This window comes from Candoia aspera, chromosome 6 (assembly GCF_035149785.1).
Source record: "Candoia aspera isolate rCanAsp1 chromosome 6, rCanAsp1.hap2, whole genome shotgun sequence".
In the NCBI taxonomy this organism is placed as follows: domain Eukaryota; kingdom Metazoa; phylum Chordata; class Lepidosauria; order Squamata; family Boidae; genus Candoia; species Candoia aspera.
The window spans coordinates 74785374-74813189 of NC_086158.1; the positions used below are offsets into that span (position 1 = coordinate 74785374).

Below are 27816 nucleotides of genomic sequence, written 5' to 3' on the forward strand. Positions count from 1 at the left end.
CCCCCCGAGGTACCCGCCGCGTGCGGGAGGGCGAGGGAGGTGGCGGCTCACGCCACAAATTCGGGAAGGAGCCGAGCGCCCTGCGGCTGCCACCGCCCCCTTCCCGGCAACCCTTCGCCGCGCCCTCCTTCCTCCTCCTGCGGTGGGCAGGACGCTTGCGCTTGGCGCTGCCTCGGGAGGGCGGCGAAGGCGCGTCCCGGGCGCTCGGGAGCCGCTGCGGAGAGCCGGCGCTGCGGGACGCTGCCTCGCCTTCTTCATTCGCGCGCGGCGGGGAGGAGGGCGAGACAAAGGACGGGCGGCGGCGGCGGCATGGGGGAGAGGCTGCGAGGCCAAGCCGGCGTCTCCGCGGCGGCGGCGGCGGCCCCCACCTGCTCGCTGCACAACGGGCTGCCGCTGCACAACGGCTTGCACCCTCCAGCCAGCAATGGCGAGGCTTCCCACCCGCTGCATTTCCGCCCGGAGCTGCCGCTGTCCAGCCACGACTCGCCGACGAAAAAAAGCAGGGCGCGCCGGAGGATGGATTCGGGCAGAAAGAACAGGCCGCGTAAGTGAGGACTGGGGAGGTCCGAATCGGATGGGTGCGTGGCGTGGCATTGCATTGCACTGGGAATCCGCGTGCAGAGGGCCCGGTTGCATCAGGCGCATCGCTGCAGGCAGTTTCCTTCGCCTTCCAGGGATCCCCGACCCCCGCGTGGCGCGGCTGGTTCATTGAGGGAGGGGAGAAACTACCTGTGAATGAGACCGGGAGACAGGTATGCCTCGCTCACGTATGTGCGCGCCGTCAGAATGTTCAAAAGCACATTCGCGTGATGAAAGAGACAGGCAGGGCTTGCGCAGCATGAGTTCATTGCGTCTCTCGCTGCAAACACTAATATTCTTTTCATATAATAATAACCCCACGACAGTCTCTTTTCGAGCCGGTGATTTTAAGAGTGGTGTGGCATGATCGTGATGCTGTTTCTGTGTTCAAGATCTGCTCGCGCCTTGCCATTCTGCTTCAACTTCGAAGGAGCGGCTCCGGTGTTTCTGACGTGCGACAGTCCCGTTCCGCCGCCCAACCATCAGTTCATTAAATACGGTCTCGGCTCAGCCAATAGGGGCGCGTTCTCGGGGTGCACACCCACTGATCCCACGTAGGCTGGTCCCAGGCTCGACCAATGAGGAGGCTGGGAAGGTGTGGGCTGGTCTCGTGTCTGCTCCGTTCTGTGCAGAGCGCTAAACCGAGCGATTTCTCAATGTATGGGCTGTATAAATGTGCCCTTGGTAAAGCGCTTTGCCGGTTGTTGGGATGTAAAAGTCACACAGACTTCGATTGCCTGCTTCAAGCCAACGGTGCCTTTTAGTAACTCAAAATGAGGCTAATCATTGACAAGAAACATTGTAAGTAAAGGGGTCTAATTTTAAGGCTACTCTTGTTTTCTGTCATTGACTAAATGTAAGAATCTTTATTAAGGAATGAGGAAGAATTTGATTAGGTAGCAGGGAGAGCAGGATACTGTCTGAAAGTTACTGTGTTTGGGTAAAAAGGTCTCGCCTACCCCTTCAATTCTATGAAATCCAGTATATTTCTCACAGTTTGGTCTCACCAGCATGTGTTTTGGGCTGATGTGTATGGGTGTAGCGGCTTCTTAAAAGTTAAGAGCACTTCAGCATAATAATCCAAAATAGTAATTAGAAATACAGTGTTGAGTTTTGTTAATATGCTCTAAAACGGCTGTGTGCGCATGCTGCTAAAACAATGAAATTAACAGCTTGATCCCAACCATATTTACTTGGGAATCAGACCCTATTTTATTCAACGTGGCCTGAATAAATTGAGTCAGGATATTCGGATTTAACCCCATTGAGCTGCAATATATTGTACAATGTTGATGGCTTTTTTTATTGGGTTTTGAGAAAGATAAACCATTTTTCCAGGCAACTGGCTGAGCCAAAAAATGTTCACTCATCCTTTCATTCATTGTTTAGTGCATTATTTTCTCATTATATTCTATGATAGGTCAGGACTATTACAAGGTAAGGAGTTGTCTGTGTGTGTTTTTAAAAGAAGACATAGTCTAAAGCTGGATAAAACAGGAAAAGGTTAAAGAAAGTAGAGTATTTAAAATGATGTAGATGAAAATTCTATTACCATCAGAAGTGTTTCCGGAAATTGTTACATTTATTAAAAATGTCTATGAGATTGTGGACCATAGAGGAGTTTAAATCCGGTTCACAGATGAGTGCATATGATTCTTGACTTAAACAGTATTTGCTCTAGAGATTGGTGTTTTGTCATTTAATATTGTGGTACTTATCTGTGATGATTACTTCTGCACGTGAAAGAACCCCACTGAAATTAATGGAGCTCTAGCCTTACGTAACGTTTTTTTGAATAGTATTGCAAGATTTTAAGCATGTTCGTCTTGGAGTGAGTCCTTTGGAGAAACTTAGCAGGGTAGTCTGAGTTTCAAAAAATCCTCAAGGACAAAAAAAAGAAGCAAGCATTTTCAGGGCAGTTCTTTATTTTGCAGCAATTTAAACAGGCCTGACTTTACAGACTGTGTGGTCACTTCAGTATCAACTTTTGTTGTTGTTTGTTTTTTCCCTTGGAATGAGTGAGAATATATTAGTGGTATATTCTCATATTTATGCACTTCCATAATAGTAACAAAATAAGTCCAATATTAGTTTTTTTTTATTATCTGGAACAGTATCCTATCTGAAGCTGCTTTACAGTAATGTTCTATTAGGAGCTTATTTTTCATTCATTCAGATACTGATAGTGTAAATTTATCTTATTTTTCTGACTTCAGTGTGCATAACCTTTAAAATCATTAAATATTTGTAGGTCTTGCGTTCAGTTCTCAAATCTTTGTTGTCATTAGGCAGCAAAGCTGAAGAGAGCCTTTCTGATTTTAGCTTGTACAATTGCTGGTGGTGTTACCTTTAAATCTTGTGTTTAAGAATAGTATCATGTAGTCTTCAGCTTTGTTCTAATATCAGCAAATAGTGGATTCCTTGCTGATATTAATCCTAATCTACAATGAATGACAGAATTCTTTGTGAAGAATACTTTATTTTACAAAGAATGGTTTTGAGAGCTCCGTGGGCAGAGAACTTTAACTAGAAAAAACATGGATTTACATTCCAATTTTCTAAAGAGAATAAAAAGAATGAGAAGGAGTAAGGAAAAAAAGTGATAAAACTTCTAAACTGAGATTCCTAGAGGCATTGGACTATTTATACGAGTAACAAACATAGGAGCTTTCACTGAAAAGATCTGTGTAAAATGCAATAGTGAATAATCTGGTCTTTCTGGTTTGGTATGATTATTTAGAGGTCAGTGTTAAAAGTGCTTGTTAGTTTTGTATGTGAAAGTATGCATTACAAATTGCATGAGGTAACTTGTGTGATTGCAGCTTAATTATGAAAGGACCTGAAACCCCGTACTTGGAACTCCAAGTTTGCGTACTTTGCATTATACAAAAGATAGTTGCTATCATTTGTTTTTTAAGTCAAGGAGGACTAATTGTCACAATTATATGCATGAAAGTCCCTTCAGGTTTTATTTAGTAATAGTAAGCATCTAATAGAGAGCCAGTTTTTTTGATGAAATGGTTTAAGGCGCTGGACTAGAAACCAGGAGACTGTGAGTTCTAGTCCTCCCTTATGCATGAAAGCCGGCTGGGTGACTTTGGGCCAGTCATTCTATCTCAGCCCATGCCACTCCACCCCATCGGGTTGGTGTTGTTGAGAAAATAGGTTGGGAGCATTATGTATGCATTATATTGTACTTTGAATTGTACAATATAAAAGCAGGATAAAAATCGAATGATAAGACAGCACTATAGACAGCTGTGGAGACAGTATTAATCCATGATTATGAAGGGAATATTATCCTCCTGATTTATGCTAAAGAAGTTGCTTCTGATATCAGGACTTCAATGGCCTTGACAATTGGGATGACCAGGTGATTGTTATGGAAAGCATCTAATTTTCTAGCTGATTATGTCCAGCCTGTTAAATAAAATCTGTTGTGCTAGCTTTCCCTATTGGTAGCTTTCTAGAGAATGGTTGCGCTGTAATTGTTGTGGATGCTGTATAGTCAAACATGTGTCCCAAAGAGGAAGAAGAATGAATTCAGAAGTAGCTTCCAACGTTTCAAAGCCTTATTTTTAATGAACTGACCCCTTGAACAGCTGAGTGCTATGCTCCAACTTCACCTTTGTAGACAAGAGACTGGCACCATGTGCCTAAGGCAAAAAAGACAGCATCATGTCCCATGTTGAAAACCAGAGCACTTATGGCTGGTGCCTACAAGCTGTTCCAGTATATTGGATTGGATAAGATCTTCCATGTTTTCCCCAAGGACACTTTTTGAAATGGCAGCATAGGACCTGCTTTTCTTGCTCATCTAAACAAGTATCATTTTTAAATGTTTATGTGGAAAGTTAGTGCAGATTACTGAGCAAAAGGCAATTTACTTTAGAAAAATACTCATTAATTTTGTTGCAGTTTTGGACATCCCTTTTTCTAATGTAATTTAACTATTATATACCCTTAGCAAACAAGCATGTTCTCTGGAGTAAAATTGTGCTGAAATTGACATCAGAGGTTTGTGCTCCCAGCTACATCTTTGTCAACTATGGTAATTAATTGGAGAACTACTGACTTCTGATTTAATTCCAACCTTGACTTTCAACACAGTCATTAACATCTATTAGAATCCCCTCTCCCCATGCTACGTTAAATAAACTCTTACCTGTATTTTGAAAAATATAAAGAATAAAAATGTTAGTAAAACATACTTAGTTCACCACAGTTTTTGGCAACATTTGGACTTGTCCAAAGGTGTGCTCACAAACTCCGTTAAAGATTCTCTCGCCTTGTCCATTAATGAACTTTCCTCTATATAGTTCAGCTGTTAGCATCCATCAAGTTAAATGACCCTTATAATGTTTTGGATACTTTCCGTTTACTTAGTCCTTGTTGCGATAGAGGTTGCAATTGTGTGTCTGGGCTGTACAATTTCAGATGTAATTATGCTCTCATAAATTGAATAGAAGGTTTTTTTTAAGCACAGAAAACTTGATAGTGGGGAGAATGTTTTTAGTCTAGCCTAACTTTCTTCCTAAATTCTTTCCTATGTATAAGATTTTTTTTTCTATAATAGATAATTGTCATCCTATGAATTCCATCTAGTAGTCTTATGCAACACCAGTTAGACCCAGGATTAACATACCAATGTGAAGTGAGTCTTAGTCCATAATTTCCTTTGTATTAACAGCACACAATTTGAATTTCTAACATATAGAGTGATGCTGAGCATCATATTTCTGCATTATGCTGTTTAATACTACTGAACTGTTTTAAATCTAATCTGTTAGAATCTTCACTTTACATGAGTTATCTTATGATTAATTTTATGCTGTCCTATTTGAATAGTGTAGTGGGTTGAACTGGATTGTCTCGCACCAATGCAGGTTTTATATCTGATTAAACAACAGTAGCGCTGAATTTCCGCTCCTCCCATCTCTCCAACTTTTATTAATATTATGGGACAAAGTTGGTGAATTCCAAACTAGTTGTTCTGAACAAGAGAGAATCGATTCTACAAATGGCATCTTAGTGTAATTATTAAGGGTTGTGTTAAAAATGCAGCTGGTGGGAAACAGTTGCTCCTTTTGCTTTATTTTACTGGGAGTTCAAATATCGATTTCTTCATAAAGGGCACACTTTTTTTAAAAAATGAGAAATTACAAAGGGGTAGAAATTTCTTCCAGGCCCTAGAAATCTTGCTGTTTTGAAGGCTACTACATAGTGCTTTATTTCATCAGAATGGTATATAACTGCTTACAACAGTGATCCCGATTCTTGCTCTCCTATTATTCCCAACAGTTACACAAATGAATTGGAGAACATCAGGTTAGGGTGAACTGGAATAGCCTGACATCTGGCTCTTTATGAATTTAGTCACATGACTGCCAGACATGGAAGAAGAAAGTAGAAACAAAAATAAAAATAAAAATAGCAAGCCTAGGTCTATTGTACTGTTGTTCATTTTCCGTGGCTCAGATATGGGCATTACTTAAGTATAATTTGAATTGGTCTCATGAACCCTGTGGGTCTTTCTTTGCCTTGAATAATGCCATGTTTGTCTGATCAGGATGGAATTTATCACTAGAAAATTGTTTTTGGTTTCAGTTGAATATTTTGCCTGATGCACCATACCAAATTAATCTTTGGCATCTTTCTCTATTTTTGATTGCTGCTTACCAAGGACCTGTGTGTTTTGCCCAAGGCAAAAGACAGATCTGGATTACAGCCAATCTGTTTGTATTCAGCAAGGAGTATCAGCCACGCTCCAGAATCATAGCTGTAATCTGATACATGCAGCATTTAGCAGCAGTGGATTACTTCACCATACAATCTACGTCATGTATTGGATCTAAAATGCAGAGAACGTGACCCAACATTAGACCTAATGTGGACTAAATAGTGAACTGGCTATTTATATCTTCCCCTGCTTTTGTACCACCAGCTAGAGAAATGAAAAGTTCTGAAGATCTTGAAAGCTGGCACATTCCTTGATGATCTTTTGTTTGGCCTTGGTTTCTGATCCTCAGCTTCTACTCAAAAGAGTGCAGAAACAGAGTCTTCCTTACTGAACTACAACAAAAGTGCTGTAGTTGTTCTTGGGCATTTGTTTTGTGTCAAGAAGATAGGTCTTCTATTGTTTTTTTTACCAGTTGTGAATTATAAAATATAAGGAGAAAAAAGTAAGCGGTGTACTGAATTCTCTGGAAAATCTTGTTGATGGAAATAATGCTGATCTATCAAGTTTTCATAATCCTTTGACTTCAAGGTACACTGTCCTCAGACAGCTTTCAAGATCCTCAGACAGTGTAGGAAAAAGTTTGCTGAACAGATAGGCCAGGATATGCTAACATGCTATTATCAAATGTGGCGATCCCAAGTCCACCAAGCACGAACCAATTAACATAACTGCAATACCACCATGCAGTTGTCACTTTTGTACTGCTGCCCTCATGTGGATTTTAGAGCTTGTTTGCCCTTGGTAGGTCATTCATATGGTTTCTTCTACCTGGGTTCAGATTCCTTTGTCTTGAATTAATGGTCTCAAGATGTATAGTACGTAACACAACACAAGGCCTGTGTTTGCTTATGCTGATGTTAGCATGCGTACCAAAATCTGCTTCACTATGGGATTGTGAGGGGCAAAGCACAGGTAATTTATTTTGCCTAGCCCAAGTGAAAAAAAAATAGCTTTTTGAAAAATGAGAAGAATGGAAGCATGTCTCTCTCTTCAAGAAATGCTGAAAGTAAAATGACATGCACATTTCTTCCTGTGGCATAGTGTGTGTTCTCCCAGCTAGGGAACAAAACCCCATTTCTCCACTATTGCACGGAGAACATAATTTATTTAAATGCTCCACTTGCTCAGTGAACATTTCTAACATAGTTCCTTGGGCAGGTCTAGGTGATGTGGTGTCTGTGGGCAGCTTCCATGGTGCTTACCAAGCTCCCTAGTTGACGGTGGTGCTTAAAAGTTTGTGAACCCTTTTGAATTTTCAATATTTCTGCATAAATAGGACCTAAAATGTGATCTGTTCTCCACACACGTCCTAAAACTAGGTAAAGAGAACCCAGTTAAACGAGGAAAAATTCTACTTGTCCATTTGTGTGGATCATGCCTTATTTATGCAGAAATATTGAAAATTCAAAAAGGTTCACAAACACTTAAGCACCACTGTGCCTGACTATGTAAACGTTTATATTGATTAGAAGGGAGCACAGAACACTACCTTCTAGAACTTTTTTTCAAATTTTTTCAGGCCACAGAACCTGTTAGGTTAAAAACAAAAACATTGGATCAATGAGGCAAAGGTGTACTGATAGAAAATTGCCTTTGTTTGAATGAACTTTTTTTTTTGCTATTAGTTTAACATAAACCCTATCAAGTCTGAAAACTCTGTTCTAGTATCATTTTTATTTACAGTAATGTCTCTGGGCCCCACATACATCCTGCATGAATTTTTAGAAAATAAAAATAATGAGTATCTTCTGCTGAGTGCTAATTTGTTTAGGGGGAAAAAAAGAGAAGCTATCATAATAAGAGATCATCATAGGCTAAAGTGGATAATTTTTATCAGTTGGCCATCCGTAAATGGATGTTCTGTGACTGGGCATACCTATTATGACAGCATTCTGTGATTGCACAAGCAATATTTAGTGAGAATGTCCACAGCATGCTCTCTAAATCTCAAATATGTCCACAGACCTAAAACGTTTCTTACCTCTGCCCTACTTTGCCTGGCCTGTGGTTCTCTTCCAAAAGTAACATGGCCACAGCCTGATGCTTCTTTGCGTCTTCAGTCTTTTGTAATAAGCTAAAGGTGAATTTTGAAAATCCCAGTGTTACAATTCATTGTGCAGAAGTGGTTGTGAGCTACTGACAATATGTGGTCATTAGATGCTTCCACCCCCAAGTAGTACAGAGGGATCTTTCACAGAAAGGCATGGATTTCAACAGATTAGAGTCAGAATTAGCAATGATCATCTTCCACACCACGTGCTTCCTGTGAATGCCCCTTTTTTGTGGCTTTCAGATATTACACCACTGAAGTTTGGCAGCAAATGGCCTAATGGTGGAGACATAACGTCCTGCTGATTGTCTGAAGGATGCAAGTTTTTAAAAGTTTGCAAGCCCTCAGACTGTGGTTTAAAAAGTATATATTTAAACAATTCCCAACCCCAAAACTTAGCCTTGTACAGTTGTGTGATGTCTCTGAGTGACCATTCCAATTCTTGGCTTTCAACAAATGAGACCTCTGATGTTCCCTTACATAGAATTTCAAGCTTCTTCAATCTTACGAGATCTTACAAAGGAGATGACAAATATACTGCGCCTCTTCATTTTGTTGGATAACTGTTGCCAGATATACTGTTTCAGTGTGAAGCTAGTGAATTTGTGCTTGTCTGTATTTTGAAACACTAATTAGCCTTCTAGAAACAGGCAGCTAAGTGTAATTTTGACAAAAGCATATCATTAGAGGTATCCATAGTTGAACAAATAGGATTTGGATAAGGCTCTAATGAAATTCAATGTATGGAGTTTAATGGACTATAATGCAATATTGCTGGGGTCTATTGGACTTTTGTAATATTTAATCAAGATATTTTGCCTTGTCATCTGGCCTAGGATTTTATTTAACATTTAAGAGGCAACCCCCTTGGGCCAGTCCATGACGTTACATATGTCCTTCAGGGCATTGTTTTTCAGAAATTCCAACAGAGAAAGAGGTATTTTGGCTCTACAGTTGTTGAGAAGGAAAATGTGTATAATTAATTCTCCTTCCCATCTGAGGCTGTGAGAAGAGCGAGAACTGTAAATGTCCAAGTTCAACAGGGCATGATTAGAGATTTTAATTTTATTGTAAACTACTTCAGGAGTTTTTTTTATAGGAAGCAGCATACAAATGTGTAAGTGATGCTAGTACTAAATCCTCTTTTTACCTGTTTTGGCTTCTAGATTAGTTTCCAGTTAGGTAGATTTTGTCATATACTGTATTGAGACACTTATTGCAGAAGCATCAACAGAACAGAGAACAGATAATTCTGGTATAACTGCTGCAGAACCTAGAAGATTTTGGCCTGCCAAATTAGCAAGAATGACCCTTTCACAGCTCTGTTGGTTGCTGCACCTATGGCATACTGAAACTCTTTAACTGGTTAGGATTTTTCTCTACTGTATTTTTATGGTCTGGATGAGAATCCGGGGTCCAAGTGTACGTTCTTCCTGGCTGAGCAGCAAGTGCACTGTCAATAAATTGGACTTTGCAAAATTACATGTACGTATTCAGTGGCCATAGTCTTGTGACACCATGTAGCTGGGTCTTGGTTTTTATATGAAACATACGTTTTTAACGTTTTATCAATGTAGAAAACGTGTCGTTTTGAATGTGTTTATACCTGTTTGTAGAAAAGCCAATCAAAAGCTGATTCCAAAACGCAAGATTCCAAGATAGAATCCAGTCCCTATATACTCCCTTTTTCACGGAGGAAGACAAAATAATTTTGTCTGGAGTTTAAAATTTGCGATGCTTCATGCTGTGAATAATTGATGGCTTCTGCAAGACTAATTTACCTTTCCTTCAACTTTGCTATCTGTTGTTGACTAAATCCAATTGATAGAGGGTATACTGAACTATGGTTTTGTGTGGCAAAGGCTGAGAAACCTTCTGCTGAAATCTGCAACTATCTGTAGCCCAAAGAGGGTGTAATAGCTTTTGGTTCAAAGTAGACTAGCTTTTAACCCCGTCCATTGAGAGGATTCTTGGGTGATCATATATACTCTCATAAATGAACCAAAGGTTCAAGTTTTTATAGTCCTGCCCTAAACTTTTTGATTCAGTACAAAAATTGGGAAAACTGGATGCCTTGAAATTATTCACAAACATTGGACTTTTGCCCATAAGAGAAGATTACGGCTAATTTGTTACTGTAGGATGCTGTGCTGTTCTTCTACTCAGTTCTGATTTAAGTGCTACCCTATACCATCTCCTATTTCAGCTGGCATCGGCAGCGTGGTATCAACGGAAGCCCTGTATGTCCCCATTTATGAATCATCTGCATGCTAGTGTGGTTGCAGTGTGCAACTCTGACAAAACAATGCTGCATGTGGCACAGAGATTAGTGGGAATCAGAATGTTTTCAGCTGGGCAATCATTGGGATATGTGTATGAAAGTACACTGCATTGTGTTCAGTGGGGTATGCCTCCTGACGAATGCATATAAAATTGCAGTTCAAGTTTTATACACACTGTGGGATATGTGGATTGATGGTTTCTGGCCGCCTAGGTATAACACTGACTTGTTCAGATTAACCTATGGATTTTAAGTCTCTGTACAGTAGGTACTGTAGCACAAATTATATACAGTATTATGTAAATGGACTGTACAATACTGATGAAAATTTTCTTTTGATAAGAGGCTGATATTTCCAGGTGATTGAATGTGGAGCAGTTGGTTGCTGCACATGTATTCCCTGCGCCCCCCTGCAACAGTTGTGTCACTACCAAAAATAGAAGAACAGGGACTATTTTGGGAGTGTTGTTTCCTAATGGAAAGAGACAGGGAAAGAGATCACAGAAGTGTGGCTGTCTTGTTCCTTTCTTTTCTTTTTCCTTTTTAATCATGCTTGGTGCAGTAATTTTAAGAAACAAATAGAATAATTGGTATATTGCTGCTCTGTCAATATTTGTAGCAGATTAGAAATAAGGTTTGTGATATATTTGTCATTTTATATTTGCATTGTTCCTTTAAAGAAAAGTAGACTTAGTTGGGCATGGACAAATGTGGCGTTCCTGTGAGCCCTGCCATCTTTAAAAGCTGAATAATGAATGGGCTGCATTCCAGAACAGACGTATCTGGTTGCTTTCTTGCGTGTAGCCTTGCTTGTATCAAGCAAGAATCCTCTCTATGGTCAAATTCCATTATATTGTTGTTATTGCTAATTTCATTTTAAGATTCGGGCAATTATTTTATTACCAACAAGAAGCTATCATAAATGTCATAGATGCTCAGGAACACTTGTTTTCTCAAACAATTTTAATATTTATTTGTATTTTGGTTGTGGATTGTCATGGTATTTTGCAGAGCTATATAATGGAAAGGACAGATTCCTTTTCAAAGGAGTGGAGCCTTTAGTCAAGGTTTAGAAAAGGGAACTACAGGTGAATATATCTAAATTTTGCTGATAATGTTGCTGAAAATAAGGTGGTAAAAAGCAAGTTGAAACTGTAATACTAAAAAATAAGTGCAGGCATCAGAAGGGGATGAAATAGGATGTCTTGAGGTCAAGAGAACTTATATTTCTGAATGAACATATACTCTGAATTACTGTTATAAACAATTACACGTGTTTCTGTACTAAGTATGCATGTCATAGGCTAATTTAACATACACAGATGCACAGTTGATCATTTGACCTGGCGGATATCATTGTAGATGCTGTTAGAAGATGGAATAGACCTTCCGTTTTGCTCTGCTGAAATCTTTTGGCCTTTCCTGCAGAAATGGTATCATAACTTAAGCTAGGTTTGTCAACGTGGCAATCTCCAGGTGTGGATTTGAAACTCCACAATTACCCGCCGTTCTGGAAGCCCATCATTATCTGGAGAATACCTGGTTGGGGAAGTTTGGTCTAGGCCTTCTTAAGAACAAACCCCAAACTATAAATATATGGCAATAATTTGGGGGGATAATAAAGGCATTCTAACTATTAAATGTAATATCTGAAAGTATTATTTCAAGTGTTCCTACAGTAATCCTTATTTTCTTCCTTCCTCTAGCATTCCCATGGTTTGGCATGGATATTGGTGGGACCCTTGTTAAACTGGTCTACTTTGAACCAAAAGACATCACAGCTGAAGAAGAGCAGGAAGAAGTGGAAAACCTGAAAAGCATTAGGAAGTATCTGACTTCCAACACAGCCTATGGTAAAACAGGGATCCGAGATGTCCACCTTGAGCTGAAAAACTTGACTATGTGTGGACGTAAAGGGAATCTCCATTTCATCCGTTTCCCAAGCTGTGCTATGCACAGGTTCATACAGATGGGGAGTGAAAAAAACTTTTCCAGCTTGCATACCACACTTTGTGCCACTGGAGGTGGAGCTTACAAGTTCGAGGAAGATTTCCGAATGGTATGTGAATTTACTTTCTGTCTTGATTCAGGAGCACTCCTACTCCCTGTGGTAATACTGCCAAATCAAATACACGAGAGTCATCTTTATTTTTGTCACATCAAACCAGTAAACCCACTTTTTAGCTTAAATACATTAATTAAGAGCATTGTACTGCACTCTGTCTTTTGTAGTGACTGGCATTGATACTGTAAGTATGTACTTTTATCACAGACTTCACACATCTAGTTGGCACTGGGGCAGGGGACTGCTGTTTTGTCACATCAGCATTTGTGCTATGCTGAGACTTTATTTTTTGTATTTTATTTGCATTAGAATTGTGATAAGCCGTTGTCCGTCTAAACTACACAGCTTTCAGCCTTGTAGTGCTGTTTTCCAGCAGGCTAAGCCTCTTTGTTTGCAGCCCCAGAAGCAAAATTGGGAAACTTGTCATATCAATGGTAGGCTGTTTCTGGCTTGATGATTCAGAAGTGATTCAGGGTGAGCCTACAAACCTAAACCACATCGTAAGACCATAGCTTTTTGTTTCCCATTTTTTTAGTGTTGGTTAGGTGGCTATACTTTTGCTTCCAGAAACTGAGCCTTATTAACCTCAACATTAAATGATTTATTGTGTCTATGCTATCACTTTAGAGAAGATGACTGTTTTTGCTGCTTTCCCCCAAATAAAAGAAAATAGAATTCCCTTCATGGGTGCAGGGGTAAATATTGCTTTTAAGGGAAGCTATTGTATTTGGGGATGTCTTACATTTGCTTTGAAGCTCTTAGTGGGAAATCTCTGGCTCTCCAAACAGTGCTGCTGAGCTCCAGCTTCTAACAATCTTCACCGCTGACCAACATCTCCTGTCTTTTCATTATTGTCAGAAGTTTAGATTGTAGATTCCTTGAAGCAGGAATGCAAAGTTACAGTGAGAACTCAACAGTTGTATGCCTTTTGTTGAGTATGCTAACAGCTTACAGTGTTCAGTGTGTTTCTCATACTGGCTGTTAGCCTGAGGCATAAGGTGAGGTAAGGCAGGTAAGTTTATCTCTTTGTGGGGGGGGCATGCTGCTGGAGATTAAGTAACTCAAGCATGCACACTGCCCCCACCCCCAGTTGCTGTGTTTCATGTTTCCTAAGGCATCCACGGGCACCTTTGTTTGAGATGGAATAGCTTAAACCTAGCCACACTTTTTAGTCTTTATTAATCATCCACAAAAACCCCAACCATAGGTTTCAAATTGTACATCATTCACTACTGGTAACGAATAGAGCACTCAACAGCAGGGATGATAATAGAGCTGTGTAACTGAAGCAGCCCATGTGCAGAGTTTTGTGATCTTAGTGCTGATTCAGTATGTATCGTTTGTGCATTATACATTTATTTTACTTTTATCCCACCTTTATTTTTATAAATAATTCAAGGCGGCTAACATACCTAATACACTTTCCCCCTCCTATTTTCCCCACAACAACAACCCTGTGAGGTGAGTTGGGCTGACAGAGAGGGACTGGCCCAAGGTCACCCAGCCAGCTTTCCTGCCTAATCTGTGAGATGTAGGGGGTGAGAAAAGGTCATGGGAATCTGAAAGCAGGTCAATTGTGCCTCTTGCTATTTTGTTTACCTAATTTTGAAGTATAACCTTCATCTAATCTTAATATTCCAATCAAGACTGGTAAGCCCTTCTGCTGCTCAGTATAACTTATATTTAGAAATGCCACATGTTTCTAACCCAGGTCACTAGGTGGTTAAAAACTTGAATGTATAACGTGTTGATTACATACAGAATTTAGCTTATAAAAGAATTGGAAACCTTTTCAATTATACAGCCTTAAAAAAACCCATAATTTGAAAAATGGTTTCATTTTATGAAATCACCCTGGAGGACCATGCCAGAGCTTCCTGAAATGTAGTTAGCTGTAGTTATATTGAAAATAAACTACAGTGCAACTACAAATTACAAAATCTGGTTAGGTTTTCACATTTAACAGATTGCTGATGTTTCAACCGCATGTTGAAGCTGTGTTATTTTTAAGAATTGGAAATGATTTGAGGATGTTTTCTATAATATACACCTTTTTAAAAATCTCATCACTACTTCTTTCAAAACACGTTATGCAGGTTTTTTGAAATGACTGACTAGGGTTAAAACTGGAATGAGTGGAGTATGATCCCTCTTCCAAAACATCTTCAACTTTTTGGTCTATGACCTGAATAGTGAGACCTCTTCAAAAATAATACTAAAAAAAATGCTTGTCCTAATTCTCAGAAACATAACACATCCTGACCAGGTAAATACTCTTGTTGTCAGGCAGACAGATAGCACGCTTGGCTTGACACTTCCTGTGTAAATAATCCTTTAGTACTCTAGTGTTGATCTATTGAGTAATTCAAACAGTACAAAGTCTTCAGCTGAACATTTTCAAGTTTCAACTGATTTTTCTGCTGTGTCAACGAATGTTCATTTATTAACTTTTCTTCCAGATTGCTGACCTCCAGCTTCATAAGCTTGACGAGTTGGACTGCCTGATCCAAGGTCTTCTGTATGTGGATTCTGTTGGCTTCAATGGCCAGCCAGAATGCTATTATTTTGAAAATCCCTCAGCACCTGAGCGGTGTCAGAAAAAGCCTTACTGCCTTGATAACCCCTTTCCTATGTTGCTAGTTAACATAGGCTCTGGAGTCAGCATCTTAGCAGTGTATTCCAAAGACAACTATAAGAGAGTTACAGGGACCAGGTGAATATACTATCTTCCTAAAAGAATGTTTTCCTGATGAAAAGACTCTCAACTCATTATTAAGCTGGGAATTGGGATTCAACACAATAGCTGAATCTGGGATTTGCATTTTGGTTGGGAGTTGCATTTTGGCACTATGAGCAACAATATACACATTTATACATGAATATTAAAGAAAAGGTACCTTTGTGGAATAGGTGGAATAATCAGCCGTTTTAATTAAGACCCCAGAACTGTTAGCTAACACAACTGAGCAAAACCTTTAGACAAATATGACTAAAAAATCCAAAAACCACTGAAATCAACAACTTGTTATACTTCCAAGTTTCAAGGCCCTGAAAATATATTCTCCTCAAATCTCAAATTTGATATCTTCCCCTGTCTGTGTATTCCAAGTAGGTACTTTATGAAACAAGTGAAAAATGTGACTTTTTATTAGATTGAGGATGAGGATAATACGGAAGGGAATCTAATGGCTAAGAGCTAATTTATTTTAAATTACTTTTATTCAAGACCTGTAAAATTATAAGCGTAGAATCAATAATTTTCAGACTAATCTGAAAGAAGAGATTCCAGCAGGCACTGTTGTCCTAATTCACAGCTTTTAATGATGCCACGTACCTCTTTACCTCTGTACTGTAATTCTTCTTCGGAGAAATTGTGAAAAAGAAATAGCCTTGTTGCATATGTAATTCTAAATCTGGATGGGTGATTTTAATTATGCCTGCACTGCAGTCCCAGATTTTGTTTGTTGTTAGTTATTAGTCTGTATTACACAAATTGGATGGGCTGCTATGTTCTTTCTCTTTCTCCAAACTTGTCCCATTAGCACCCCAGTTTCTATTGGGAATTTGTTTGTTTGTTTGTTTTGCTTCTAAGATTAGTAGTGCAGTTGGTGGGCGCACCTACAGGCTGCAAAAGGAAAAAAAGTATTGAGGACTGCATGCAGGCCATGCTGTCTATCCTTACTTTACACCATGGTTTAACTCTGGGGGAATGAGCAGCAGCAAGCCATCTTGCTCCTCCCCCTTCCCCTTTTGCACTTTTCATCTGGAACAGTACAGGTAGTCCCCATTTAGCAACTGCTTCATACAGCGACCTTTCACCGTTACAACAGTGCTGAAAAAGTAACTTCCATTATAATGGAAATAACAACATGAATTCAATTTTCTAATTATTGTAATTACTACTTCCAGCCAACATGTTTGATAAAGTTTTAAAACACTTTATTTTAAAATACAGAAGAAATTAATTTTCTGCTTAAAGTTCTCACAACGCAGTCATGTACATTTTGGGAGAAAGAAACTAGCAACTTACATATAGAAATATCTAGCCTATGCACATGTTTGTTTGTTTGTTTTGTACTCTTAACCATACCCACTTTCCTGCTATGAAACATTCAAACAAGATACTTAGATAATGGAAGCAGCATTGAGGATCCCTCATGCACTACATTTTAGTAGATGTTGGTTTAGTCCAGTAGAATATGCTCTCTAACTTTTAAGCAGGGAGCATGCATATCATTTTTGGAAGGAGGGGAATACAGAAATGAAGTTTCTTCAAACTAAAGAATAAAGCTTCAAAGTAAAGAAAACGTATGCTGCCTGCTTAGAGATAAACAATTATTTCAAAATGTTTAGTTTTAGCAGGAACTTACTGAAAATGTGCTCTATAATGTTACTGACTGAAGTGTGGTATCTGAAAGGGAATGGAATATGCACAGGTGAATAGATTCATAATGCCAAGAAGTGAATGTCATTTAAGGGAACAGTTGGCTATAAGGTTCTGCATTTTTATATGTTCTATATTGCCTGCTCTCACTGAGATGAGAAGCACTGCCCAAATTAAACCTATACAATCATCAACTCTACTGCCTACTGTTTTCCTTAACTGCAAGCAGCCTCAGAGCCTAGCTGAATAAAGAAGGCACCTGGATTCTTTCATAAAATAACCAATGTTACAATCATAGAAGTATATCTAGATATATTTCACTTCAGCCTTTAAAATGAGAGACTGAGGAACCTCAATCCTTGTCAAGCATTTGAAATGATATCTTTCGCCTTCTAGTCTTGGTGGCGGTACATTCCTGGGTCTGTGTTGTTTGCTGACTGGCTGTGAGACCTTTGAGGAAGCTCTAGAAATGGCAGCTAAAGGAGACAGCACCAATGTTGATAAGCTGGTGAAGGATATTTATGGAGGAGATTATGAACGGTTTGGTCTTCAAGGATCTGCTGTTGCATCAAGGTACATATGGACGAGTCACAAGAATGCGAGTTCTCTGCCTTCTGTTAAAAGTTCAGCATTAGCATGTTGCTTCATGCTAATCTAATCACCATCCCCAACTTATTATGGGCACATTTCATTTTAAAGAGATGCTGGTAGATGGAAATCATTTTTCCCCCTTCAAATCTAGATCAGTGCTCACACCTATTATTAATAACTTGTTTTAAATAAATGTTCTCTGTTGAAGTCAAAAGTGATAGTGTTCAGGCTGCTGGTTTCAATTGTTTTAACAAGGTTCATATCTCATATTGATGCTGGACAGTAGATACAGTTGAAGTCCAGAGCTATCTATTACCTTGTTGGTTCTGTGACCAGCTGATCTAACACACCATCGTTTTAGGAAATCAACAAATGCATTTACCTAGCTTACATTCCCATAACTGAGGTTAGCAATTATTACAAACTTCCTTTATTTATTTTTTATAAATCTCTGATTTCATTTGCCATCTCATTATCATCCTGCCAGGAGAACAGTCTTCATTACTGAATCATTTTAGGATCTGCTATTGTTACATACAGCAGTTCTATAAAGAACTGCCTTCTTTTTGGTTTGTGTAATTTGTTGGCTATTAGGACTTCTCTGATGTACAGAGTAACAGCACCCTACTACTCCCTCCTTTTGTAACCTGTAGGCTCAGTAGTTAATTATGATATCACTTTTTTCTGTTCCCTTAGAAGCCGTACATTCAAGGTTATTTGGATAGAAACAATGCATATGGCTATAGTTAAACATCTAGTGTGTATATTTTCTGATATGACGTGTAAACAGTATAATTACATTTCACACTTAGTGGTTTAAAAAAGTTAATCCAAGATGAGAAAGATTGACAGCTTGTTTTTAAAAGGAAGTACAGATTGGGTGTAACTGGAAAACTGATGGAATGTAATCCAGGGAGTAGTGAAACTTTACTCCTTTATTCCCTGTGATATCTGGTTTCCAAACTGCTTGATCCCACACTGATTTGATAGAATTTATTTGGAACTGAAGAAGGAATTATTTTGAAAAGGATAAAGTGCTCAGTCTACTTTTCTGATTCAAACAGTGTCCTCCCAGACCAGCATTTCTTGGGGGAATAAAAGTCCACCAAGTTCAACTACTTTTGTATTTAATATATAGTTAGTTCATCCAGTGTAATACAGTTATGGAATACAAGGTATAGTTATGTATAAAACATGCAAAGGGAGATAGTAATTCAGTCTGGTCCATTCAGTTAATTGATTGACTTGTGTATAATACCTCTTCGCTTTTAAGATATATTGCCTTTATTTTAATCTCACTGAAACCCCCCCCCAGATCTTCTTCACACTAGATTGCAAATAACGGGGCCCTCCAATCATTTGGGGATGATAAGCACATAATTTGAATTTTGAGAATGCATGGTAGGTGCTCCTGCAAAATGAATGCTGGGTGTAGGAGTTGTCCATTCATAAAATGCCTCCCATAAGGGCATGATCACATGTTACCTATTTATCTGAATGTTCATGATTATTCCTCTTACTCTCTTTTCTGGGCAAGTGGACATGCCTCCAAATAAAGCAATAGATTGCACCCAAGGAAATCTCAAAATAAGTTCATAGTAGAAGGTAGGGCTTTGCAACAGGTTAGGTTCCATTTTTAAATTTATAGATATAGGGATAGAGATAGTGAGTCCTGAAAGAACAGGTTAGGGATAGATCATAACGGAGAAAATCTATCTGTGTGGTCACTAGGAGTCGAAAATGACTTGATGGCACATAATCAAGGTAGATATGTGAGTGAGTGTGTGTGTGTGTTACAGCACACACTTTTAAAATAAGTAAGCTTAGTTGTGGGGTAGGGAACCTGATGGGTGCCAAGGATCTCTACAGTCACAACAGTGTCCCAGGTACCACATTGGAGTCTCAGGATTATAATATCCAAGGTTTCAACTGTCTGCTTCTGTCAAAATTCCTTTTGTTAATCCTTAAAGCATCATAAGATTACTATTTATTATATATGTTTTCTTAACCATGGCTGACAAAAAAAGGGGTTTTTTTTTCAATTGGAATATAAAAGTTGTAAGGAAGTAATGCTAGTTTATTCCAAATAATACAGGTAGTCGTCGCTTACTGACTGCTCATTCAATGATCATTTGAAGTTACAACAGTGCTGAAAGAGGAAAGTTATGACTGGTCCTCAAAATTGTGGCCATTGCAGCATCCCCACAGTCTCACAATCACAATTTGGGCACTTGGCAACTGGCACACATTTACAATGGTCGTAGCATCCTGCAGTCACATGATCACCATTTATGACCTTCACAGCTGGCTTCCAACTAGCAAAGTCAGTGGGGAAGCTGGCGGGAAGTCGCAAGCTGCGGTCATGTGATGTTGCGCCTAACGACCCTCAGTGATTCACTTAATGACCACAGCCAAAATGGGTGAACTGACATCATAAGTCAGGCGCGGTCATGTGATGTTTCACTGTACAACTGTGTTGCTTAGCAACAGAGTTGGCGGTCCCAACTGCAGTCAATAAGTGAGGACTACCTGTAGTTGGAATTGATCAGTTCTTTATATTTGTACGTGAGTGTGTGTGTTGTTTCCTAAATGAATGACTTAGATATATCTATACATCCCAGACAAACTCTTTAAAACATATTTTTAGAAACCTTGGCCTTTCTGAAAAATATAAAAAAGATCACATCCTCTAGTATTATCACACAGTTTCGGCAACATGATGAGCAAAGAAAAGAGAGAGACTATCAGTAAAGAGGACCTGGCAAGAGCAACTTTAGTCACCATCACCAACAACATTGGCTCCATTGCTCGGATGTGCGCCTTGAATGAGGTGAGACCGTGTTTATCAGCCATCTTTCAAAACTACTTTTGGATTGCTAAAAGGATTTGGGTCTTTGGTTTATATCCTTTGTCCCATCAATGAAAACACTGAACAAACCTTTAAAGCATGTTATTCTATCATATGAACTGACTCTACAGTTTTTTTTTTCAAAGAAAGACTAAAATGATAAACTTTTATAGATGGTGTGCCTTCACTAAGTTGTTCAGAACTTCACCTAAGTAGGATGATCACAGCTGCTTCTGAGATTTCTAATGTTTTGGAACTGTAAATGGAGTTCTGTATTTGCTCAAGATTTACCTTTTCAATGTGCTCTTATGTTTGAAGCCTCCAGTATTTACTCTGAAAGCACGTGGACCACATTTACTTAATGGGAGGGTCATTGTTATTGAGGAAGCATAGTCGGTATGACTTAGTGTATGTTACTTGGTCCAATGGGTTGAATTCTTTCCAATCTACATTTTGGGATCTTTGTTTTAGTGGCAGTGCCATAACAACAATTAAAAAGAGCTATATACCTTCTAACTTGTACTTCAGCCATAGTAGAGAGAAACTATACGACCTTTTTAAGGTAAAGCCATAAGAATATCTGTTTATACAAGTGGTATAACTTTATTTGATCATGACTATATCAGGGCACTTTAAAGGTATGTGTGGTTAACTCTACATCAGTGATTGGGAACCTTCATTGGTTGAGGCTTCCTTCCATTCTCCCAAGCCCCCAGATCTTCCTCAGTGAGGAGCAGCTCAAAACAGGTTTTCCCTGCCTGGAGGGGACTTGTCCCCAGGAGCGTAATGATGTCTGCAGGAGAGGAGAAGTTGGAGCTTGGCTTCCTCCTCAGAGATATCACTAGCACCTATAAGTTGATATCAACTGATACCGTTGCTAGAATATTGACTTGGATGTGGGAGATCAGACTCAGTTTCAACTATAAAGCTCAGTAATTCTTCAAGCAAATTGCCATTGGCATAACCTATCCCAGACAATTACTGTTAAGCCACAAGTAGACCTTACATATAATAGCAACTTACCCTACTGCCCACTGGTAACACTTAGTATCATGCAGGTACAGTCTGTTGTCTCTCTATGCCATTTGTCAGGTGAAAGATAGCAAGCGAATATATGACAAGGGGAAGGAAGGTACCGGGCAACATCTGGCATACTGTCAAATAGTTGGATGGTTGAGTAGGTTAGGTGAAATGCAGGTGCAGGGTATTAGTATACCAAGCTGAGGGCCTGTTTCAGTTGCTTCTATGCATTGGTGACTGTAAACGTTTAATATTCCTGAATATTTTACATAGGAATATCAGTGGAAACCTCTGCAGTAATTAGTGGTCCTGATCTTCCTCTTTGCTTTCAGCTTCTTTACAGTGTTGCCTTGTGGCATGGAGTTCAAGCAGCATTGTACAGGGCTATCAAAGCATAGAGAGTTAACTGCAATAAGCAACACAGCTATCATTTAATATAAACAGACATAGTGAGAACTCTTAATGTGACCTGTTTAACTTTGAAAGATAATTATTGTTATGAAGGCTTGTGAATGGGATTCTCTATATTTCAGACAAATTATACATTCCTGTTACTATCTAATTTCTGTTCTAGCAGCAGAAATTGACTGCAGTTTTAGATATGCATTCTGGTGATCTTCGAATCCTACTAAGTTTTTGCCAAAGTCTGGAATTCACAAGAGTATTGCTCATTTAAGGTAGTCCTCTGAATTCTGGCTTCAAGCTCTTGCCTAATAATTTGCAGCTGTTTGCATAATAAACTGTTAGCAAGTTTAATAATGATACCCAAGTTGGCAGATTGGGAGCCTTTTCAAAAAATAGTTTCTAGTTTTGATTTGTAGGACAGATGGGATTTTGCTGATTTTGCAGTTGTGTCAGACTATGCTGGTCTATGACCATAATAAAAGTTTGATTTGATTTGATTTGGTGGTTTGTGCTAAAGTGGGGCTGTATGAAATAACAGCAGAGTGCAAATGAACATGTGGCTTGCATTTTCCAAAATGCAAGCCACATGTTGCATTTTGCATTTTCCATGTTGCATTTTCCAAAATGCAAGCCACATGTTGGGAGAAATCTAAATTAAGCTTATGCCTTACCATACAAAGTTAGAATCCATACTGTGAAAATTGTGAGAACTAGTCTGTGGAGCATCTTAATTCCACACTTACTTCACTTCAGAAAACTTTTGAGTGGGGTCTGAAACAAAGACAAAGACACTGTCTTTGCATGTTGTTGCTGTTGTTTTTCTAATGCACCCAAATAACGAATCCACCTAATAATCCCTCACTAGAGCAAAAGTGGTGACTCTAATCTTCCCTTCCCTTTTAATGTATAGTATTAAAAGTGTTCAGAAGTATTAACAATAACATTCTTATTCCAAGGAAGTTTTTCAAACAGTATTTTTACTGTCTTTATAGTAATTAGAAGCATGAGCCATGGCCAAATTAAACCGGATTGCAGAGAATGTGCTTAGTTGACAAGAAAAACAATCTTAAAATATTCATGATTAACACTAAGCTTTGTCATGTTAGCACTTCCAACATCTCAAAGCAAAAAATAACTTGCAGTAACTACTAAAAGAAGCTGATGCTTGTTTAGCCACCAAGCTTGAGTGATAATTATTTTTTCCTTCTTTAAAGGCAAAATAGCATTAACAAAATAAGGCTTTCACCACAATTAATACTGAATTATTCTTCCAAATGTTGGTGAATTTCAGAATAGCCTTATTATCGAGACAGAACAGAATAAAAATGTCATATTTCTGATGTGGTTTTATCCTTTCCTTGTTTTTGTGGTAGAAGTTCATGTCCTTGCCTTAAGCACTGGTAGAACTAACTTCTAGGCAATCTTTCCTTACCTATGCACCTTCCAGAATTCCTCAACTCTTATGGCCATTACTGAGAATATGAAGAATTGGAGTCTTCACTTCAGGAAGGCACCTAGAGAGTGGAAGCTATCATAGGGTTGTGTGTGTGTGTGTGTGTGTGGTGGTGGTGGTGCTGTGTTGGAGTTCTAGTACATGCCTGGAGATTCCTTTCCTTCCTTCCCCTCAATTGTTTTCTATTCATTTCAGTGACTACCATCACTGCCAGCAACAAAATAAAATTAACTTTAATCTGACACTAACCATCAATCCATGATGAGAACACAATTATCTCTATGCAATATCAGTGAATTGCATGGAGACTCTGTGGCTTGGTGAAACTCAGACCTTAACATGGTATTTATCACATTATTTTAACACTTGGGGTATTCCAGTAGCAGAAATGTATTAATGCAGAGATATAAGAACAGTATATTGAATATGGATTCAGTGCTTTAGCACCGATACGGTTAAAAAATAATTGTTTTTATAAACATTTCTCTAGAATGCCCTAAAATATTCATGTGTCATTTAAATGACCCATTATATTTAGGGATAAAAATTAGGTACTTACTGGATATATATGGCCAGAATCTCTTCCAATTAATAGTGAATTATTCTTCCAAATGTTGAATTTCAGAATAGCCTTATTATCGAGGCAGAAAAGAATAAAAATGTATTTCTGATGTGGTTTTATCTTTTCCTTCTGTTTTTGTGGTAGAAGTTCATATCAGTAGAACATTTATCAATGAAAAATTAGTCAGCCCTATGTCAGCTTATATAGAAAGAAGCCCTATTAGTCCTGAATAATTATTCTTCACAGTTCACTGATGTGCTAGAGATTACTATCATAATCTATAGAGGCTGGCTAATTTAAAAAAAACATTTGAGGAATATGTAAGATTATGTGATGGTAAATAATGTATTTGCTATGTGTCAATGAATAGAATGAGTCTTCAATAAACTTTAAAAAGCAAAAATATTAGAACTGTAAAAATTTCTTTTTCATGTTTACAGAAAAATGTTGCCTAGGATCAGTTTTTTTATCTAAACAAGGTTATCCAATTTGGATTGTTCACAGGGCCGCAACTAGGGACTGTGTCACCCAGGGCAAACATGGATTCCGTGCCCATTTTGGCGCCCCCTCAGCGGTTATTTTGGCGCCCCCCCCAGCACAGCGCCCAGGACACATGCCCCACTTCCCCCCCACCCCCGTTGCGGCCCTGATCGTTCATCTGAGGTCCTACTGTCAAAACACCAAAGGAATGTTGCAACTTTAAGTGCTGTTGAACAATTTTCTATGCTCAAGGTTGGAAATAAAATCCTTTTAATTGCACATAATTCACTTACTTTACTTAAATTTTACAGAATATTGATCGAGTGGTGTTTGTAGGAAACTTCTTGAGAATCAATATGGTTGCTATGAAGGTGCTAGCCTATGCCATGGACTATTGGTCAAAGGGACAACTCAAAGCTCTCTTTTTGGAACACGAGGTAAAAACTGTTCGAAAGAAAAGAAGGCATTATGTTTGTTAATATGGTAATGAATCCCTGTCAAAGCTATCATCATTGGTAATCTTCTCCAGTCTTAATCATGGATGGGAAAACAAATCAATATCTGTTCAAAGACATATAGCATTTGTTTTAGTAAAGTCGTGAGGGCATCTAGTAATATTAGGCAAGAAAGAACATTAGGTTTCATCTAATTGGGATCCTTCTGCAGATGAAAGGCTATTTCACCCAGCAGAGACTACAGAAGGGAGCTCCTATTGCAAAGCAGTAAGGAGGCTGCAGTTAATCTGCTTGTCTTAAAACAAGTCCCTTTTTATTCTGTGGGACTTCCGAGTGGACATGTAGGACCTGGTGTATATGGGGAATTTTAGCTTTACCACACACCTTTTATTTTTTTCCCACTGCTTGAATTATTCTGGAGAAGATTACCTTTTGCTATACGTTAACCTTGTGAACAAGCTTGTGCTCATGTTTCGGACTGAGTATACAAATGTCACATGCAGCTAATTTGCTGGATATGTGAATATTTAATCTTTTAATGGATCAACCAGGATTTTGTTTAAAAATCAGAGGGAAATTTTTAAGAATAACCCCTTTGTATTCTTTATACTTAGTGCCACGTCTAATATTTACTAAGCGGATGGAGGCATAGAAACTGGCTAAGGCTAATTCTTTTCTTTGTGACTTCTGTATTTTCTTTTACAGTATCAGTCTGATATTTCTACTTTTGGGATATTAACCTTAAAAAATAACCCATGTGTTAAATTTGTTGAGTATTGCAATAATTTAGCTTGGATTTGCTAACTTCTTCTCCTTTTCAATCATCTTGAAGGGCTATTTTGGTGCTGTGGGGGCTCTTCTAGAACTACTCAAAATGACTGATGATAAATGAGGAAGCTTCTAGAACCCGAGAGTCCGTCAAAGCTGCTTGAAGGATGACAGCTGCTAGGAGGATGGGAAAGAAGCCATGATGGATGTTCTACCTGCTGGATTTGTAAATACTGTAATAATTTAAACTTATTTTAGCTGATCTTTTAAATTTAGGGATGGACATTAACTTCAGACTTTGTACCAGGCATTTTTATGGGTATACAACATTTTTAAGATAAACGAAATGTGCAATGCGGCCAATTTTTATGGATTGTGTCTAAAAAATAGGCACTGAGCAGGAAAAGGACCTAAATTATGAGACACTGGTGGTGGTTGTTGTTGTTGTTGTTGTTATTATTTTCTTCTGGGGTTTACTGATCTAGTGTGATAATGATTCATTTAGTAATCGCTCTAGGAGATTTTTTTTAAATCTTTCATGACGTTTCATGATTGCTGTTGGTTTCAAATGAAACTGCAAAGCTGGCATTTAGTGTGAACACTAAAATATTGAATCTTGCTGCCTTCATTCTATTAAACTATGTTCATCTCCTTCATAAATTAACTACCTTTGTTTAGCTGTCCATGTCAGCAGGAATAAGTAGTACTTTTAAATGTGTCATCAGATCTACTGAAAAGAAAGAGAATACCTCAGTTTTTCTTGATTATATTTACACATCTTATGAAAAGTCATCTATTCAGTACTCATTCAGTATTGTTTGGAAATCCTTATTTTTAGTTCTCTTAGCTGAACACATGTAATTATTGAGCAAAAGAAGGGCCTGTCCCTGAAGCATTAGATGAGGCCAGAGTTGTCTGGGAATGAGGTAAATGACACATGTGATGTCATCACACAAATAATTTGACTTATCTTCATGCATCATGATATCATTGCATAAGCACTTCAATGGTACAGTGACCTCATGACTCATATGTCTTCCTTTTGATGATGTTACAGCTTGTAATGGATGCTTCTGGATGAGGTATTAAAACATGTTGTGTAATTGAATGATCTCTCATCCAGAACAGTGGATGAAATGCCCCTGGGCTCCATATTCAGACTGTCTGTGTGTAACTTTCTTTGGAAAAAAAAAAAAAGTGAGTCGCTATCATATACTGTACAATCCAGAAACAGGCTTACTTCATCATTTGTGAGAAGTCAGTTTTGAAGGACAGTAGTTTTCATGGTAAATAAATACGAACATTGGAAGGCTTGTTATGCTACATGTTTAATATATTTAAAATGTCAAACACATTTTTTTTGTCCACAGTTAAAAAAAACACACTGAGATTAGCCAATGATTAGTGATACTAAAATTATGAACACAGTATTATTTACTGTATTAATCTATATTTTTTATTCTGCTGTCACATTCTACAGGGGCCATCAGGGGACAACATAGTTTTACCAAGCAAATGTTCTGTAGTAATTTGGATTGTTTGGAATACGTATTTGATTTCCTTACCTTGAAACCTTCGATACATTAAAACAAATGGTTCACTTATCTGGCTGAAATAAAAGTACATTATTATTGTGATGGTTTGTAGTGTATTTGTGGTCTTAAGCAGTTAATCCGTTCCACACACACACACACACAATGTTCTGATTTGATACAGTACAGTAGCTAGCATCTATCCTTGTTTCTTCCAGTCAGTTTTACTTATCTTCCGGCAAGGCAGTTTTGGAAGAAAAACAGTTCAGAAATTAAAATATATGTTGAAATGACAACAAAAGTAAGTTTCTGATCTAGGTTTTTGAAATAGGCTTCCCTGGATACGTAGTTATTTTGGGACAGTCACAGTGACATCTTCAGTAAACCAGTCTTTTTTAGTAGTCAATTTTAGGGGTATATACAGTGACCATTGAATGTACAGTTAGCACAATGACATTTAGCACGCTTGTTAAAGAGAAAACTGTACGGGATTCAGATCCATTCTGTCTATCTGTTTCTAAAGAAGCAAGGAAGAACGTAAAACATGCTCTAATGTAAGAACATCTTTGAACATTGAGTTATCAGAACAAAGTAGTTATAAAC

The 27816-nt window shown here is 38.4% G+C and overlaps 2 protein-coding genes across 3 annotated transcripts in view; both read left to right on the forward strand.

The window, feature by feature from the left end:
• The first annotated feature begins 187 nt into the window (after positions 1–187).
• Positions 188–27318, forward strand: PANK1 (pantothenate kinase 1). 2 transcript variants are annotated; one of them, XM_063307430.1, is made up of 7 exons: positions 188–544; positions 12357–12709; positions 15175–15428; positions 17496–17672; positions 20397–20520; positions 24770–24895; positions 25746–27318. In XM_063307430.1, the coding sequence occupies exons 1-7, from the start codon at positions 310–312 to the stop codon at positions 25803–25805; spliced, it is 1329 nt and encodes a 442-aa protein (XP_063163500.1). In that variant the 5' UTR covers positions 188–309; the 3' UTR covers positions 25806–27318. The 2 variants fall into 2 exon arrangements, with proteins under 2 accessions (XP_063163500.1, XP_063163501.1); XM_063307431.1 differs by lacking the exon at positions 188–544 and adding an exon at positions 1248–1380.
• The window catches only part of LOC134500247 (putative lysosomal acid lipase/cholesteryl ester hydrolase), a 265244-nt gene continuing 250792 nt past the window's right edge, over positions 13365–27816 (forward strand). Inside the window, exon 1 of the mRNA XM_063307434.1 lies at positions 13365–13369. The gene's annotated coding sequence lies outside the window, so the exon portion shown is untranslated. The remainder of the gene's footprint in view (positions 13370–27816) is intronic.

What these genes read in the sequence shown, in the direction of transcription:
- PANK1 (XM_063307430.1), top strand. Translation starts at nt 310, where the DNA reads ATGGGGGAGAGGCTGCGAGGCCAAGCCGGCGTCTCCGCGGCGGCGGCG. An exon ending in GGGCAGAAAGAACAGGCCGC is followed by an intron (nt 545 to 12,356) that starts GTAAGTGAGGAC and finishes TCCTTCCTCTAG; the next exon opens with CATTCCCATGGTTTGGCATG. An exon ending in GGATGTGCGCCTTGAATGAG is followed by an intron (nt 20,521 to 24,769) that starts GTGAGACCGTGT and finishes TAAATTTTACAG; the next exon opens with AATATTGATCGAGTGGTGTT.